Raw genomic sequence first — 19,576 nt, forward strand, 5'->3', positions numbered from 1 at the left:
TTTTATATCCAAATAGAATCTCTCTAACCTCTTAATTAGGGGGGATAAGTACATAGTAGAATTATAGAGCTTGCCTAGAATAATGACTTCCAGGAGAAAACATGTCAAATGATTCATAATAGTTTTTTATCTTCACCACCCATCTCTCAATAATTTTGTCCTTTGCTAACTTAAATGAATACTGAAGAAATAACTGATTTATTATAAAGAGTGTTTTTTGAAAGTTCTCCAGGAAAGGAAATATACAAACTGATTCCTACCCATTGTAATATTTAATAAGTTCAGCTACAAAGTTTTATAATAGCCTTTTAAAAGCCTTCCACTCTTTTGGTTTTGTTTTTTTTTTTCCACTCTTTTGGTTTTGTTTTTTTTTTAATTACTTTTTTATCATTCACTTTGTTATCTTTATTAGCAATATTGATTTTTTAAATTTTTTAAATTTATTTCTCTCCCTTTCCCCTCCCCCCCCACCCCAGTTGTCTGCTCTCTGTGTCCATTCACTGTGTGTTCTTCTGTGACTGCTTCTATCCTTATCAGTGGCACCAGGAATCTGTGTTTCTTTTTGTTGTGTCATCTTGTTGTGTCAGCTCTCCATGTGTGCGGCGCCATTCTTGGGCAAGCTGCACTTTCTTCACGCTGGGCGGCTCTCCTTACAGGGGCGCATTCCTTGAGCGTGGGGCTCCCCTACGCAGGGGACACCCCTACGTGGCAGGGCACTCCTTGCGCGCATCAGCACTATGCATGGGCCAGCGCCACATGGGTCAAGAAGACCCGGGGTTTGAACCACGGACCTCCCATGTGGTAGGTGGACGCTGTATCTGTTGGGCCAAGTCCTCTTCTTTGATTTGTTTTTGATGCTTTACATATTTATTCCTGCCCCCCAGTGGCTCCCTCTTCTGTTTGCTTGTTGTTTGCACTCGTCTACTTGTTTGGTTTTTTTCCTTCTTCTTGTCTGATTGTATTCTGCTCATTTTGTATTTTTTCTTTAGGAGGCGTGAGCAACTGAACCCAGGACCTCCCATATGGGAGGTGGGCTGTCAACTACTTGACCCACATCTGCTTCCTGTTCATTTGTTTTTGCTTGTCTGCTCATTGTTTGCTTGTTGTCTTGCTCTTTACTTTTGCTTGTTGTTTGCTTGTTGTTTGTTTGTCTTCTTTAGGAGACACCGGGAACTGACTCTAAGAGCTCCCATGAGGGAGACAGGTGCTCAACTGATTGAGCCACATCTTCTCCAGCCTTCCAGTTTTGACAGCTGAGTAACTCCCAGCTTTTTTCCTATGAGTTGAATAATCACCCTTCCTGTAATCTGTCTTTGCAAACTGCATTTCCTATACATTTCATGTCCTTTTTTTTTACTTTCTTCAATATATTTGTATCTATGCAGTCTATATTTAATAGATTTATTTTATTTATTTCTCCCTACCCCCTCATTGTTTGCACTTGCTGTGTCTGTTTGTCTTCCTTGTTTCTTTATGAGGCACCAGGAATTGAACCTGGGACCTCTGATAGGGGAGGAAGGTGCCTAACCGCTTGACCACCTCTGCTCCCTATCCATATTTAGTAGGACCTGACCATTGCTGAATTCTCTGCTCCTACATGACATATTTGTAAATAGCCAGTGTTTAAACTTGCTTCTTCAATACAGTAATTGCTCCCACATTGCTGACTCATAATCATCTTCTGATCTGCTATTAAACCAAGATGTTTTTTATCTATCTACTCAGTCATTTCCTATTATATAACTTTATAGCCTTTTTTCCTCCTGCTTTCTACCCTGTACTTTCACTTGGCTTCCCCCCCCCTTTTCTTAAAGTTTCAAGTTTCCTAATGTAATGCATTAGCTTTCTTTCCCAATTTAATAATAAACATTTAAGTTCATAAAACAACTTTTTTATGTAGCTATGTGGAAAACTCCCTCATAGGAATTCTTATGAATCATTAATACGATCTAGTAGTTAAGAGTATGAGTGTTGTAGTGATATGACTTGAGTTTAAATCTTGACCATACCTTTTACAAGCACTGTGAACTTGGGCAAGTTACTTTCCACCTTTCTGTGCCTGTTTCCGCATTTGTAAAATGCACATAATAATGATGCCTGCCCTGTAGGATTGTTAACAGGATTAAATGAGGTAATACAAAGTAAGTGCTTATGCCCTCAATATATACTAACTGTTGTCATTGTGGTCTAGACATTATCCTGAGTTCTTTACTTGTAATATTTCATTTAAACTTTACAACCCAGTTAGATGTACCTAGATGTGCCTAATATTGCCCCATTTACTGAGAAAGAAACTTAGGTGAGGATAGGTTAAGTGAGTTGCTCCAAGTCTCACAGCTAGTTAGTGATTGAAGTTGGAACTCGAACCCAGGATTCTGGCTCCAGTAATCATGGATTTAGCAATAGGTTTTCACTCACTGCTATCACCTGACACAGATCCCTCTGTCCCAAATACTTGGTTTCTGTCTGCTGATGATATGGTCAGTGGTTTTTAATCCTGGCTATGTGAATCACCTGTGCTTTTTTTTTTTAACTTTTATTTTGGAAAAAAAGAATCAAAAAAGAAAACAGAACAATGAACACCCATATACCCACCACTTATATGCAGCAGTTTGCTTCATTAAGTGTATATTTTTGGCTGAATCATTGAAAGTGAATTATGGACACCATGCTACTTTACCCCTCAATACATCAGCCTGTATTCCCTACTGAAATATAAAAGGACGTTCTCTTATTTAGCTGCATATCATACTAACAAATTCACAGTAATTTTTTACTATCATACCCAGTCTAGTAGAGGCTTTAAAAAAATACAGATGCCAGAAACTGATCTCTGGTTGGTGGTAGAAAGTAGACCTTTCTATTTTTAGGAAGCCTCACAGAGTTGGAATGCATCCAGAACTGAGACTACTGCTTTATGTTGGGAGTTCCTTTAGTAAGGAGATCATGTCTCATACCTGTTTTATCCTTCTTAGTGGTCCTTACAAGGAACAAAGTAGCAGCTCAGTACTTTTCAGTCTCTCCCTCCCTCAAATTATCACAATACTCATAATGCTAGGCTACCATTTTTTCTGAACTATGTGATTCAAACCCTAAATGTTTTCTACCTGTGCATATGCCTTTTGGCACTTGCATTTTATTATTAAAGACCAGTATTTCTGTGCATTTTATGAGAAGTATTAATTTTTAAAAAATGCTTTTGGCTTTAGTCTTTTTTTTTTTTTTTTGCCATAGAATACCTTGAAGCTTTTGGTTGTGAAGAGACATAGTGCAGGCCAAGAGTTAATAAATATTCCTCTTATTGATAATTCTAACTTTTCTCTTATTGTAGTTATCCATATTGGTTCATCCTGACAAAAATCAAGATGATGCTGACAGAGCTCAGAAGGCTTTTGAAGGTATTTGTACATTTACCTGCTTCTGAGTCATATGTTGTCAATGATAGGGACTAACTGTTCCTTACCCTGGATCAAGAAAGGAATGTTAACAGTTTTGTCTTCTGGTCATGAAGAAGATGTGATTTTCAATAGAACAGTTGTCATTCCAAAACAGAATGTTGCTGTTTAAGAAGTAGACCTTAACTTTGCTTTGTTAAAACATTTATGTGCCAACAAAGACTATCATTGCATAGTATCTCTTTTTTCTTTTGAACATAAAAAGTATTAGAAATATTTTATCACTGAATTAAGTCTAGATTTGGTGTATTTAGCCTTGTGTGTATATTTAATTTTTTTCCCAAGGCTCTCAAAGTCATTGCTATAGTTGAATGTTTTTTAGTTTAACAACAGTAAATAATTTAACAAAGTAGGGAATGCTTTTTAGACGGCACAAATCCATTTACATTGCCTGAGTATAGTTCAGACTTTTAGAGGGTGTTTGCAGAAACAGTTAATTTCAATGTTTTGCATTAGCTGTGGACAAAGCTTACAAGTTGCTACTGGATCAGGAACAAAAGAAGAGGGCCCTGGATGTAATTCAGGCAGGAAAAGAATACGTGGAACACACTGTAAGTATTTATAGTACTGCTGTGTTTACAGGAAGTATCAGCAAGCCTTGGGCACCTTGCAGGAGGGTAAATGTTAACATAGCAATGCCAATTGGCCTTACTCGTGACCATTTATGTTGTGGTGGTCACAAATAGTGTGTGTCTACAGCTGTAATTCACCCTTAGAACTCAGGGAGAGGAATGGCTAGGACACTGCTCCCACCTATTTCGCTACAAGCCCTGTGTTGTGGAGACAGGGCTTTTCTTGCCTCTCATCACATATTGCCATCTCACCCTGTTCTGAGAGTGGAAAAGTGGAGCAGCTCTGGTGACACTTGACCCTTATTTTTTTTCTTATCCCCCTGAAAGGAGTAGAACATGGGCTTGAGGAAGGCTGACAAGGAGATAGATATAAGGACGTTAAAAAAAAAAAATATATATATATATATATATATATATAAGAGATACATGACTGTATTATTATCAGGGATGGGAGGAACTTAAGAAAGAAATTCAGTTATAGCTGGCATTATTTTTTACTCTTTGTGGGGGGATTACCTAAAATCTTTTAAGTAGTGAAAAATGTTAAATATGACTTGTTTGAAGTAAGAAAGGTCTTTGTTTTAATTTTTAACTCATTGGGGCAAGAATCTCAAGGCCTTCCTAATAGCTGTTTCAGAGTCAATGATTTGAATAAATCAATCAGGAGTGAATATGGATGTGGCCTTTCCTTTGAAGAGCTGTGGAGTTTGAAACCAAGTTTATAACCAGTAATAATGAGTCCAGACTAGATGAGGAAAATGGCTAAGAAGAAGAGTCACAGCGCAATACCTCTGTCCTGCTGGTCGTGTACTAGAAATGGCATGTGTAGGCCCAGTACTGGTAGAAATCGGAAAAGTGCCTAACAATTTCTTGGTAAATCAGTCCTCTGTATTTTGCTTGCAAAGGAGACATCCTTAGGTTTCCTGACCATCAGGTGGCAGTAGGGCCTTTCTGAGCTTAGGAGACACTTGCTGGATTTTTGCTGGTGTTTTTAGACTGACTGCTTATTTAATGGAGTATTGTTGTTCTTGTGTGAATGGGCCTATTTAATTTTTTTTTGCGTCTCTGGTAGCCAAAGTGATAGAAACATCATTTAACGTGATGTGAAAATTATTGGTTTAAGGGAGTTTCACAATCAAAATTGTCAAGAGTCCAGTTATAGAAATCCTACAATAATATTACTTACCCTTAACGCCATAGGTTCTCTGACTTCTTCTAAAACTTGACAAGTGTATTCTCTTTGCCATAAACATATAACCCCATGCTATGAAAGATAAATGATTATAAACTGTTCAACATATCAAAGGCTCTTTCTGGATAGAAAAAGGGACCGCATTACTCTTTGGGGGGTGAAAAAGGAGAGACGGGATTCATCTTTTTTTTTAATGCAAACTTTTTGTTAAAATCTAATATATCAACAGAAAAGTACACATATCATATGTGTATAGCTCGAAGGATAGTCTACAAGTGTGGTGCTCTTTTTTTGATTGAAAAAAATTTTTTTTTAGGTGAAAGAGCGGAAAAAGCAATTAAAGAAAGAAGGAAAACCTACGAATGTGGAAGAGGATGATCCTGAGCTGGTGAGTTAAATATGGCAAAAGCCACGTTATCTGTGCAGTTGAGTTCACTGATTGGTGGGTTAAAAAAGAGACTCCTAAGGAATGATGCATATGTATTTTAAACAGTTTAACTTAAAACATTTAAGTATATATTAATTTATCCTCTCCCTTTTTTTCATTGACCCTTTTGATACAGGGCTATGGCCTTTTCTTTGAGTTCCCAGTTGACTTTAATTTATAAACCAAACACACAAAGCATTTATAATTTCTTTTACTTTCTTTTAAAGTACTTTGAGAACTTAGGTACTTGTGAAGCAAACCAAGAGCAAAATCCTATAGATATTTATGGTTCTTTTCAGTCTTTTCTAGATGTGTCACCTGTACCTAATTCAACAGCAGTTATTTTTAGGGACTCTTGTTTATTGAATCTTTCTAAAGTTTTCAACTTAGTTTTCAAAGAAGCAACAAGCATTTATTTTTATAACCACATTAATCAGTTTCTATGATATTTAAATTACATAGCTACAATAATGATTACAACTGGCATGAACAGCTTTGGGAAAAACGACAGCTGGTCCTTGGTAAATTTCAGACAACTGTCTACTAGTCAGGTAGTATTTTACAGAGAAAATGGAGAGCATTGGTTAATCCACTGAAGTTAACTTTGTGGAGATTGGTCAAGAAAGATTCTGTTTAAGTATTTTGACTAATTGCTTTGTTAGTCTGAAACATTTAAAGTCATCTCTATCTTGCCCCAATTTTTGTCAATATGTAAATAATACCAGCTACTTGTTTTAAAAAATTTGCAGAAGACATGTTGTCTCATAGGGAAACTTCCCTCTTGTAACTTCTTGGTTTAGTGATTTTGCTAACATTAAGTGATCCCATCTACTGTGTGGTAACACTGCTTGACAACTGTTTAGTCATCTTCCCTGTTAGCCACCTGTTTTGGGGTTTCCGCTGTACCAGTAATTTTAGTAATTTCTTCTCAGTCCTATTTTCTCTTTTTAGTTGTGCTCTTTAGGTTTTTTTTTTGAAGACTCTCACCAGTAACCTTGGTCCTCCTAAGTTGATAAGAGCCCTAACTTTTTTAGTTGTCTTTTTTTTCCTGATTATAAAAGAACACATGCTAATGATAGAAAATTTGGAAAAAGCAGAGAAATATAAACAATTTAAAATCAACTATAGTACTGTCCATCCATAAGAATCAGGAAGCTTCTTAAAGATACTAAAATATTTGTTATAGATAGCCTTCATTCCTTTGATGTTTGTTCTTACTAGGGTCCAGGGTTTGTCACCATTACTTTAATTGAATGTTGCCTGGCATGCAGCAATATTGAAGAGAAGCGACAGCCATCTGGGGACTTAGCTTTTTTCCATCCATCACTTTTTGCTCCAGTATCTCCTATTGTAGGATACAAGACCTGTTAAATCTGTATGATGCATTATTTTCTGTATTTTTTTATAGGTTTAAAATTATTTATATTTGGGGAAAAATTTTAAAGACACAGTAAGATTGTAAGCTCTGTTTTTAAGATCTAAGTAAAGAATTAAAAGGTAATGGGGAGGGGACTATGATTTTATTAACTTTGTGTGACAGGCTGGATCACTTACCTTCACTTCTTCTTCTGTAACTAATAAATTCTAATCATAACCTCTTTTCTGTAAGACTATTGCATAGTTTTTTAAAAAAGCCTCTTTATTTCTACCTAATGCTGTATTACCTGTTTCAGTCAGTATATTAGTTAGAATGAATGTAAGTTTCTGCTGTAAAAACTGAGACACCAAATGATAGTGGTTTGAACAAGATAGAGATTTCTTTTCTCCTGGATAATAATCTTTGGGAAGGTGGGGGTAGGCTGGTATGGGAGCTCTGTACTTTGTCATTCAAAGACTCCGTCTTCTCTTTCCTTGCTGGCATCAGGAATGTTGCTCCATCCTTATAGTACAAGGGTATTCCATCATTTCATATATGCCAAACAGCAGAATAGAGGTAGGTGGTGAGCCACTTCCTCTAAGAACATTCCAGGAAGTTACATAAATGATTTTTCCTTACATCCCTTTTGCTAAAACTTAAGTTACATGGCCAAACCTAGTTACAGGGAAATCTGTGAAATATATTGGATAACCATGTGTCTTAAGAGGTTGCAGATGAAGGGAGACCAGATAATGGAGGGGGTGGGCAACTAGCCGCTCTACCACAGTCAATACACCCCTGAGATTTGACTGCCTGGTAGCAATTTCATATCTGGGGTACCTAGCTTAGTGTCCTGCACAAGTAGATAATTATAAAATATTTGTGAAAAGAAAGAATGAAAGACACATCTATGCCAGTTAAATTTTTAACATTTGAATTCATTTTTCAAAAACATTAATTTTATTGATACATGTTAATAAAGCATATAATTCATCCAGAAGGGTACAATCAGTGATACTTGGTATAATCACATAGTTGTGCATTCATCACTTCAATCATTGTTAGAGCATTTTCATTATTTCAATAACATGAATAATAATATGAATTCATTTTTTTTTAATGGACAGGTCCATATCACAGAGGATTATGATCATGGAACACTTAAGAATCATTGGCCTATAAGATAAAACTCAGCATATCTTGCAAGACCTGTGCTATCTTTTCACTGATTGATTACTTACCAGGCAGACCTCACTTTCTGCTTCTGTCATGTCAAAATTTTGCATGCATTTCTTTGCTTTCTAGAACTTTCTCTCATGCAGTATCACCTTTGCATCACTGTTTTTTTGCCTAATAGTAGTAGCTACTACTCATTAAGTACCTCTTAGGTGCCAAACACTGGACTATAAATGTTATATGCATTGTCTGTCAATCCTCCCATCAATGTTATTAATTGGGTACTATTTACCCCCCTTTTATGAAGGGGAAAAATGAAGTTCAGACAAAAGTTCTCCAGTGCACTGCTAAACAGTGCAGAAAAGGAATTTGAATTGAGTTTTCTTTAATGCCAGAGATAAGAGACTTAAACACCATACTTCATTTTAACCCTAAAACTTGTACAGTTGACAAATTCTCCTACCCCCTCCACCTCCAGGGCAGTGTCCACTGTCCCTCCATGCCCACCCTGTCTGTAAACATAGATGATCACTCTCTCCTTGGTGACAACTGTGTACCTCACATATATCTCTTTTATTTAAAAAATTAAAAAATTTTTTTTCATAGAAATACTTCTCTTTCTTCCCTCCTCATTCCTTTTTCCCCTGGTAACTTCTGATCTGCTTTTTGTCTCTGAAAATTTGCTATTTCTAGTCATCTAAGTGATACAATTTTTGTCCTTGTGTTTTGCTTTTTTCACTCCACATGATGTCTTCAAGGTTCTTTCATTTGCAATATGTCTTTTATTTTTTTTTAAGATTTATTTCTTTCCCCTTCCCCTCCCTGTTGTCTGCTCTCTGTGTCCATTTGCTGTTGTTCTTCTATGTCTGCTTGCATTCGCCATGTGACACTGGGAAACTCGCTTTTTTTGTCGCATCATCTTGCTGCGTCACCTCTCCATGTGTGTGGCACCACTCCTGGGCAGGCTACGCTTTTTTTGCACAGGGAGGCTCTCCTTGTGGGTCACACTCCTTGTGCGTGGGGCACCCCTATGCGGGGGACAACTCGGCTTGGCATGGTACTCCTTGTGTGCAGCAGCACTGTGCCCGGGCCAGCTTGCCACATGGGTCAGCAGGCCCTGGGTACTGAACCCTGGACCCTCCATATGGTATGCAGATGTTTTTATCAGTTGAGCCACAACCGCTTCCCTGCAATATGTCTTATAACTTCATTTTTCTTATGGCTGAACAATATTCCATTGTGTGTGTGCACTACATTTTGTTTATCCATTCATCTGTTGATAGTTGCTTGGGCCCAGCTTTTGGCTATTGTGAATAATGCTGCTATAAACATTGCAAGTGAACAAGTATCTGTTTGCAGTTCTGTTATCATTCTCTTTGGGCATATACCTAGAAGTGAGATTTCCAGGTTAGAGGTAATTCTGTAACTTTTTGAGGAACCATTATATTGCTTTCCACAGAGGCTACACCATTTTACATCCCACAAACAATGCATTAGAGTTCCACTTTCTCCACATATTTTCCAATGCTTTTTATTGTCCTTTTTTTTTTTTTTCTTTTAAGAGCTATCCTTGTGGACGTGAAGTAATATCTGATTGTGGTTTTAATTTGTATTTCCCTAATAGCTTATGTTCAGCATCTCATCATGTGTTTATTGTCCATTTGTATATCTTCTTTGGAGAAATGTCTGTGGAAGTTCTTTGCCCTTTTTTTATTGGGCTGTTTGTCGTTTTGTTGTTTCATTGTAAAAATTCTTTCTATGTACTGGAAATTAAACCCTTATACATGGTTTGAAACTATTTTCTCACATTCTGTAGGTTGTCTTTTCATTTTTTCAGTAATTTCCTTTGAGGCAAATAAGTTTTCCGTTTTGATGAAATAAAATTTATTGCTTTTCTTGTTGCTTGTGCTTTTGGTGTCATTTCTAAGAATCCATTGCCAAATCCCAGGTCATGAAGATTTGCTCCTAATATTTTCTTGGAAGACTTTTATAGTTTTAGCTTTTTATATTTAAAAAGGTCCTTGATCCATTTTGAATTAATTTTGTATGAGGTCAGTGTCTAAGTTTATTCTTCTGCCTGCAGATATCCAGTTTTCCCAACACCATTTGTTGAAGAGACTATTTTTTCCCGGCTCCATGTACTTAGGACCAGAAGTCAGTTGGCCATACGTGTGTGGAATATTTATGCAATTTCAAATCTGTTCCAGTATTTGTTGGAGAAATCTATTTGTTTATGTGTCAGTATCACACTGGTTTGATTACTGTTACTTTGTAATATGGTTTGAAATTGGAAAGTGTGAATCCTCCAACCCTGTTTTTTGAAGATTGTTTTGCCTCTTTGGGCCACTTGGAGATTCATATAAATTTTTTTAATGCAGAGTTTTAAATATAGATAGATGTTTGGGTTTATTTCTGGACTTTCAGTTCTATTTCATTGGTCTATATGTCTGTCCGTGTGCCAGTATCACACTGTTTTAATTACTGCAGCTTTGTAGTAGGTTGAAAGCAGGAATGTGAGTCTTCTCCTGTTTTCCTTTTCCATAGTTGTGGCTATTTGGGCTCCTTGCCGTACGTACCATGTGAATTTGAGGATCTGCTTTTCCATTTCTGCAAAAAAGGCTGTTGGAATTTTGATAGGAATTGAATTTTTAGATAACTTCAGGCTGTGTTGACATCTTAACAATATTAAGTCTTGCAGTCCACACACATGGGATATCGCTTTCCATTTATTTAGGTCTTCCTTAATTTCTTGCAGCAATGTTTTATAGTTTTCAGTGTACATGTCTTTCACCTCCTTGGTTAAATTTATTCCTAGGTATTTTATTTTATTAGATGTTATTGTAAATGGAATTAATTTTTTTCATATTGATCATTGCTGGTGTATAGAAACTCAACTTGGGTGTGTTTATTTTGTATTCTGCAACATTGCTGAATTCATTTACTAATTTTGGTAGCTTGTAGATTCTTTGGGATTTTCTATATAGGATCATGTCATCTGAGAATAGGATAATTTCACTTCTTCCTTTCCAATGTGAATTCCTTTTATTTTTTTCCTTTGCTCCATTGCTCCAGCTTGAACAAAATGTTGAATAGCTGAGGTGACAGTGGGCATTCGTTTCTTGTTTCTGATCTCAGAGGGAAAGTTTTAAGTCTGTCGCTGTTGAGTACGATATGAGCTGTGGATTCGTAAGTGGCCTTTGTCATGTTGAGGAAGTTCCCTTCTGTTCTCACTTTTTTGCATGGTTATAACAAGAAAGGGTACTGTGGAAAACAGATGTGACTCAAACAATTGGGCTCCTGTCTACCATATGGGAGGCTCCAGGTTTGATTCCTGAGGCCTCCTGGTGAAGGCAGGCTGACCCACGCTGCGGAGAGCTGGCGGCCTGTGCCGTGGAGGGCTGGCACAGCAAGATGGTGCAACAAAGGGAGACAAACAGACATGGAAGAACGCACAGTAAATGGACAGAGAGCAGACAGCGAGCACAAGTGGCAAGGGTAGGGGGATAAATAAATAAAATAAATCTTTGAAAAAAGAAAGGATACTGGATTTTTGTTGAATTCCTTTTCTGAATCAGTTGAGATAATTATTTTTTTTCTGTTTTTTTTGTTTTTTATTTCCCTCCTTGCTGCTTGCTTGCTTGCTGTCTGCTTTCTATGTCCATTCGCTGTGGGCCCTTCTGTGTTCTCACCTGTCTCCCTTCTTTTTGTTGTGTCACGTTGCTGAGTCGGCTCTCTGTGGCGTCTGCGGGCCCGGTGGTGCTCTGCAGTGTGTGGGTGAGCTTACCTTCACAAGGAGGCCCCAGGCGTGAACTGAGGGCCTCCCGTATGGTAGACGGGAGCTCAGCTGATTGAGCCATAGCCGCTTCCCGATCATTTGTTTTTTCTCCTTCTATTTATGTTTATTACATTGATTTTTATATGTTGGGGCCATCCTTGCATTCAGAATAAATCCCACTTGGTCATGGTGTATAATCTCTTTAATACACTATTGGATTGAGTTTGCTAATTAAAGATTTTGATTTTTGTCAGGGTGCTAAGTCTGCTCATGGAGAAAGAATAGTCTCTTCAACAGATGGTGCTGGGAAAGCTGGATATCCCCATGCAAAAGAATGAAAATGGACCCCTACCTTACAACATATACAAAAATTAACTTGAAATGGATAAAAGACCTAAATATAAGAACTAAAACTGTAAAACCCTTAGAAGAAAACATTGGAGAATATCTTCAACATCTTATATTAGAGAGTGGATTCTCAAAAAGCATAAGCCACAAAAGAAACAATAGATGAATTTGATTTCATCAAAATTAAAAACTTCTGCATGGAAAGATATTATCCAGAACGTGAAAAGACAACCTACAGAGTAGAAGAAAATAGTTTCAAACCATAAATTAGGATAAGTGTTTAATATCCAGAATATATGAAGAAATTTTACAGTGCAGCAACAAAAAGACAACCTAATTTGAAAATGGGTGTTTTAATTTGCTTTGCTGCTAAAAGCAGATACCATAAAATAGGTTGGCTTTTAACAGTGGGAAATTCTTATGTCTCATCTGCATTGTGAAAGTAGAAAATCTCATAGGTACATGTATTATTTGTGTCCCAAAAGAGAGTCAGCATCATTAAGTAGTTGTCTTAATAATGAATCTTCTTTCCTTTCCAGGTTCTAACTGCTATTCTCTTATGTTCCATTTGAAAGTACTTGGTTTAAGTTACTGGTAAAACATTTACTTTTCTTTTATTCTTAATTTTCTTACAGTTCAAACAAGCAGTATACAAACAGACTATGAAACTCTTTGCTGAACTGGAAATTAAAAGGAAAGAAAGAGAAGCCAAAGAGATGCATGAAAGGTATATACCAATTAGGTTCATTTAAACCATATCTAAATACTTAGATTAGCCAATATTATTCTTTGGGGATTTTCCTAATGAAGAAATTATGTAGTGTATCATTTCAAAGAACATCTAAAATTATTTGAAACAGCCAACCTTTTGAATCACTGGGGTTAAAAAAATTCTCCCTGACTTTTGGGAAATATTGAATAGACCTTATCCTTAGGGAGTTTATAATCAAGTGTACTATGTGTTTTTTTCCTGACTTCCTGTTAGTGAAATAGGTTGATTTATTAAGGTCATTGTTATTGAGGCCAGAACCTTTTGTGTGACTACTGGCTGAGCTTTGGTGAGTTATAGTATTATACAGTGTAATCATTTATAAAATATTGATTATTCTAAAATGTGATTCCTCATACTCATCAGAAATCTTGAGGTTAATTTGGTTTATGTATTTTGTATTGTTGATTGATGTTTAGCAATAAGTAGATTTTGCTCATTGAGGTTACTGTATGAAATGTTCTTTATTTGGGGTAAGTTTTTGTCTGGAGAACTTGAATAAGAACCTCTGCAATTATAACGGTCATTCTGCTTGGTTGCTGGAGTAAGGTGACCTGGGTTCTTTTTTTTTTTTAAAGATTATTTATTTATTTATTTCTCCCCCCTCTCTCATTGTCTGCTCTCTGTGTCCATTCGCTGTTTGTTCTTCTGTGTCTGCTTGTGTTCACATTAGGCGGCTCTGGGAACCGATCCTGGGACATTCCAGAGTAGGAGAGAAGCGATCATTCTCTTGCGCCACCTCAGCTCCCTGATCTGCTGCACCTCTTATTCTCTCTCCTCTGTGTCTCTTTTTGTTATGTCATCTTGCTGCACCAGCTCTCTGCGTCAGCTGGCACTCCTGCATCGGACAGCCTTCCCATACTGGGCGGCATTCCCACACGGGGGCACTCCTGCGCAGGGTGGCATTCCAGTGTGGGCTGGGTCTCCGCATAGGCCACTCGCCACGTGGGCTAGCCTGCCCTCACCAGGAGGCCTTGGACATCGAACCCTGGACCTCCTATAGGGTAGACGGAAGCCCAGTTGGTTGAGCCATATCCGTTTCCCTGGCCTGGGTTCTTGACATAGATTTGTCGCTGACAGCCCAAAACTTCAGATTATTGTTGGCTGAACTTTAGTGACTGTATCTGTCTCTCTGTATAACAGGATTATTTGTATCTGGCCCATGGTCTCATCTGCATGTTTTAGAATGAGACATTCATGGAAGTCCTTTCATGTTGCCAGACAACAATCTTTGTAGAATCCTGTAAGGAACTGATTTACATTATTGGCTTGCTTCTGTGGCTAGATTCCTTAACTTGTATGGTTAACACAATATATAAATATATAAATAGAACTAGGATCTGGCTTTCTTCCTAGGAAACGACAAAGAGAAGAAGAGATTGAAGCTCAAGAAAAAGCCAAACGAGAAAGGGAGTGGCAGAAAAACTTTGAGGTAAATTTCCAAGGTGACCAGGATTCTTATTCCAGAATAAGAAACTTGGTGCCTGGGCATTCCCCATGGATAGTCAGAGGGAAAATAGATCTGTGGGGAAGAGTGGGAGCTTTGGAGAATGAGTCTTGGTCCTTGCTCAGCCACCTATAATCTCTGTGGCCTCAGTCAAAGGCAGTGAGGATCCCTGAATAGTTTTTTTAGAGATTGTTGTGGTTACAGCTGCTGAGTGGGCTCAAGAACAATGGCTTGGGCATTTGATTTAGGGAGTTGTGCTTGCTTAGGTTAGGGACTTGGTAGTGGAAATTGTGGTTCTTGTGACCCCAATGTCCCATCTGCAGAGAGACTTAATGGCTTTTGAATGTGACTCCTCTTTGAGCCCTTCTTAGAGCCAGTTATATCCTTAACTGGCTTAGCCAATTTCCTGGATTCTGGCAATATTGATCTTTTCTGTAGAGATTAGGGCCTGGGGTTGACTAACCAGAGTTGATTTAGTTTTTGTCCCATTTTATGTATGAAAAGAGAGAAAATGAGACAGCCCCTTGATAAAGAGGTAGAGGTGCTATGGCCCTCAGCACAACTGGCTGAACTAGCTTTGGGGTATCCATCCAAGTTTTGGGGAGTGGCAGGAAGGTGTGGTGGAAAGAGTAGCTATACTAATGGTTAGTCATATGGCCTTAAGTAATTGATTTTAACCTTTGTGATTCTTAGTGCCATGGTTTGTGAAATACTGGTGGCAGTATAAACCTTAGTTGGATTTTTGTGAGGAACAGAAATAACATGCTAAAAACTGCCCTGCAGTCCCTAGGTGGTAGCCTTATTGTTGAGGTATTACTTGTTTTGCCCTCATCCTCTTCCAACCTTTGACAAATCCTGCCTGCGAGGAGTGATTTGACAATTTCCTGGGTCCATGGAAGTGGGAGAAAAGCTCTGCTCTGTTTTTCTCTTGGATTATTCCAGAGGCCTGGGCCATACTGGATGGTGGGAAAATGGGTGGATGGCAGGGAAGGTTCAGGGTTTTCCTCTCATTACTGGCTTCCTCATCTCATGTTTTTGGGGCTTAGGAAAGTCGAGATGGACGTGTGGACAGCTGGCGAAACTTCCAAGCAAACACAAAGGGGAAGAAAGAGAAGAAAAATCGGACCTTCCTGAGACCACCAAAAGTAAAAATGGAGCAGCGTGAGTGACCACTTGGGGTCACAGCCACAGAACCTTCCCCTGACTGCCTCCCCTCCTGCTTTGAAGGACTCATTCTTTCCCCCTGCCTCCACCCCAACATAGAGTAGTATTTGCTTTTTAGTCCATTTTGTTTTCAATACAATTTACTATCAATCAGAGTAATCCTTTTGTACATTTGAATTGAGGGGCTCAGTTAAAAAAAAAAAAAACAACCTTCCCCACTTCCTACCCCCAAAGCAACCAGGATTGGAAGGTGCCATTATTGGTGCTGCCTTCTGTTCCCACAGCCTGTAACTTAATGTTTTGTACTTCACTGAATTGTGATGGTTAGAAACTTCGTGTATACTTTGTGGAAATCATCTAATTAAATATGTTGCTTAAAATGGTGTTGCAATGACTTCACAGACAAGCCTGGCCCACCTTAGGAAGCCCCTTTCCTAAGTTGCTTGCTTCTGGACGTGGCATCCTTCAAAGCCCCAGATCAGATAGGGAAGGCAGCGCAGGCAGGCAGAGCAATTGCTCGATGCCCTGACACCCTTTGCTGCTTGGCATATACCCTCCTGTCTGACTGACCAATCAGTGTGGCATGAGGCTCTGAGCCACCCAGACCTGTTCACTTTCCAAAGAGCTAGCCGTTCTCCGTCAAGTACCACTGTGTGCTCGGCTGTCTGCATTCGTTAGTGGTAGTACTCTGTATGTGTAATAAATTTTTATACCCAAACCATTGATGTACTTTTCCTTAGGTATTATTCCAAGAGTGGATCCCTTGTCTGGCTTGGCCCAAGCATGAAATGTTTTGGGGTTGGACAGACCAGGCTCTCTACCACTTATTTGCTGTACCTTAGTTTTTTCATCTACAAAATGGGAATATAAATCACTGCAGCAGCATTTAGAGAGGATTGGTGATGGCACATGTAATCTATGTAAAATGAAGATATCGATTGTGAGGATTAAATGAAATAGTGTATGTAAAGCACCCAGTTCATCCTTAGCTATGCTCAAATGTTCTGCTTGCTGTCAGAAAGCAGGATCAGTCCTTGGGAGGGCCATACAATGAGCAGTAGAAAGGTGAAGATGAAAGGAACTGGGTGATTCAGAACCGGAAGTTTTGTAGTATCAATACTTCAACTTTGACTTGTATCTCTGTGAGAGGGGGCAAAAGCTTGGGTGTTGTACTGTTCTTCCAAGTTCAACTGAGTATGTTTAAAATACAGGTATGAATTAGAGCATAGGGCTGGATGGGAGTAGCTCTGGCTGAAATTATACCAAGATGGAGGGGAGTTTGTAGACATCATGCAGGTGTGGTACATGTCATGAGGTAATGCAGACTGTCCTGGGTGGGAACCAGCTATCTGCTCTGGCAAAGTCACACCCACCTCCTCCACCTTATGTGCACACGCCCACCGTCAGAGGTTTCAGAGGCTATGTGGTGCTGGAGGTTATTAGCGCTTCTCACCATTGGAATCAGGGCTCAGAACTCTGCCCTGGGTACTCTGGAATGAGCGCTTGACTTGGAGTCACCTTCCTAGTTGTTCTGCCACTTACAGCTCTGTGACCCTGGCATATCATTTCAACTCTCTGGGCTTTAACTTCCTTCTCTTTGGTGAAATGGGGGTGAAAACACCTCATCTATTTCTGTTCCATAAACTCAAATGACATTCTGCTTATAGTAAACAATGACAAATCTTGCAAATGGTGGCAACAAGCCTGATTTTGGCGTCAGATTGGAGTTTTGATCCTGGCTTCACTGCTGACAGAGACCTTGTGTAAGTCTTGAAATTTCTCTCAGCCTCAGCTTCCTCATCTCTTAAGTGTGTCGCTTCGGGTGCACAGTGGGTGCTCTACTCCTTCCCCCAACCCAAGTGTGGTTCCTGCTCCAAGTGTTGGGAAGAAGAGGATTGAGAACACCTGGGAAACCTGTTAAAAAGACATTCTCGGGTTACCCGTCAGGAATGTTTTCAGCTGCAAGGAATAATAGGCATAAGAGGATAGGGAAATGTTTTACTCACATGACAAGAAACATGGAGGTGGCAGTTTCAGGTATTCTTAGACTCCAAGATCACTAAGGAACCAGGCTCTTACGAAACTTTCCCAGCCCCTCAGGAGGGCTTGTCACCTTGTAGTTGCCAGAAGGTTGTGGCAGTACCACAGCTCATACCAACACCCAAGCAGAAAGAAGTCATCCAGGAATATCTTTCCCAGATGTAACTGGCCAAAAAATGGGTCACATGGCCACCTCTAAGGAAGACTGGGAAAGTGGCAAGGGAAAATCAAACATTGTTCATCCCTTGGGGCTGGACACTGGCTGTTGCCAATAAAAATGTTTTCTTGACCAGAAGAATAGAACGGTTGCTGGGGGCAAAACAGCATCTAGCACAGGCAGTAGGATTGAGGGGAAAATGTTTGAGTCAGAGGAAACTGTCTGCAAAGGTCTAGAGGTGAAAGCATGACCCAATTATGGAACTGAAAGTCATGCATAGAGGTGAGGTGAGATAAAACCAGGGGGATCATAATGTCATATTAAAGAATTTGAGTTTCATTCAGGACGGTCCATTTTCCCAGAGGGACCAAGGTCTTCCTATTTCCTTTCTGGCGCATATTTAGCACATTTTAGCCACAGACCCAGCTGAAAGATCAGCAGTGGTCCCAGCCCATTCTCATACCTTTACCCGGAGCAGTCTTTTCAGTGATGACCTTAGCTAGGGAGGGGCTGGTGGGCTGGGCATGGATTTAAGGGAGGCTTAGTCAAGACTGGCCTCTAGGGGAGGGCAGGGGCTCTGGCAGCATCAGTATCCTCTTGGCCCATGCATGGGTTCCGGGGAACTTTGTGCAGGAAAGGGTCATGGAGGAGCAGGTCCCTGGAAGGCCTGGAGAGAATGAAAACCTGGGTGAGCCAGTTCACTCCTCTTCCCATGGTGTGCTGTGAATAGTGGCGGAGATAACCAGCCCCCTCGTGCCTATCTCCCAGTGCTCAGCCAGCTGCTGCCAGTAGGTCTACTGTGGGAAGGGATGAAGCAGAAGGAGCCAGACAGGGTTGGAATCCTGGCATTTGGGCAAACATCTTCAGCTGTAAGCCTCAGCTTCTTTGTGTGAAAAGTGGGAATCGGACCTCTTTAAAATCAGGTTCACTACCAAAGTACCAGTTGCCACCTTTGGCAGTCCAGCCAGGCCGAGCCCTTCCAGCGCCCCCCTCCCCCCATCCTTTGTGGCCTCAGCGGTTTCCTGAGGCAGCCAAGCCCAGCCTGAACTGCTGGCACCTCTGGCTGCCCTGGGGCCCGGGTGAAGGTAAGAGGAAGTGAGCGGGAGGCTGCAAATGAATTGGAGCCTGCTCCTGAGGGCAGAATCTCAGAGAAGCAGAATTTGCTCCCTCTCCATTTCCTCCCCCCCCACGCCCTCAATCCCTGTCCTAGCACACCTGGCTCATCTGCCTTCTTGCTGTTGGTTATCAGTGCTTCTTGCCATTGGAATCGGGGCTCAGAACTCTGCCCTGGGTACTGCGGGATGAGCACGTGGCTTGGAGTCACCTTCCTAGCTGCTCTGCCACTTATAGTTTTGTGACCCTTGCAAGTCATTTCACCTCTCCAGGCTTTAGCTTCTTCCTCTTTGGTAAAATGGGGGTGAAAACACCTCATCTAATTTTGTTCCGTAAACTCAAGTGACATTCTGTTTATTGTAAACAGCAACAAACAAATCTTGCAAACAATGACAACAGGCCTTAATTTGGTGTCAGACAGACTGGAGTTTGGATCTTGGCTCCACTACTGAGAGACCTTGCGCAAGTTTTGAAACTTCTCTGAGCCTCAGCTTCCTCGTCTCTTAAGTGTGTTGTTTCACGTGTATAGTGGGTGCTCCACTCCTTCCCCCAAGCCCAGCATGGCATTTCTTGTTCCAACTATT

General features: G+C 39.8%; 1 protein-coding gene across 1 annotated transcript in view; it reads left to right on the forward strand.

Annotated features, from left to right (window-relative positions):
* Positions 1-16,400, forward strand: part of DNAJC8 (DnaJ heat shock protein family (Hsp40) member C8) — a 29,843-nt gene extending 13,443 nt beyond the window's left edge. Inside the window, exons 4-9 of the mRNA XM_004455700.4 lie at positions 3,332-3,398; positions 3,912-4,006; positions 5,536-5,607; positions 12,938-13,029; positions 14,428-14,503; positions 15,565-16,400. Coding sequence (XP_004455757.1) covers positions 3,332-3,398; positions 3,912-4,006; positions 5,536-5,607; positions 12,938-13,029; positions 14,428-14,503; positions 15,565-15,687 — 525 coding nt within the window. The 3' untranslated portion in view covers positions 15,688-16,400. The remainder of the gene's footprint in view (positions 1-3,331; positions 3,399-3,911; positions 4,007-5,535; positions 5,608-12,937; positions 13,030-14,427; positions 14,504-15,564) is intronic.
* Positions 16,401-19,576: the final 3,176 nt, after the last annotated feature.

The sequence above is a fragment of the Dasypus novemcinctus genome, chromosome 9, assembly GCF_030445035.2.
Source record: "Dasypus novemcinctus isolate mDasNov1 chromosome 9, mDasNov1.1.hap2, whole genome shotgun sequence".
NCBI lineage: Eukaryota > Metazoa > Chordata > Mammalia > Cingulata > Dasypodidae > Dasypus > Dasypus novemcinctus.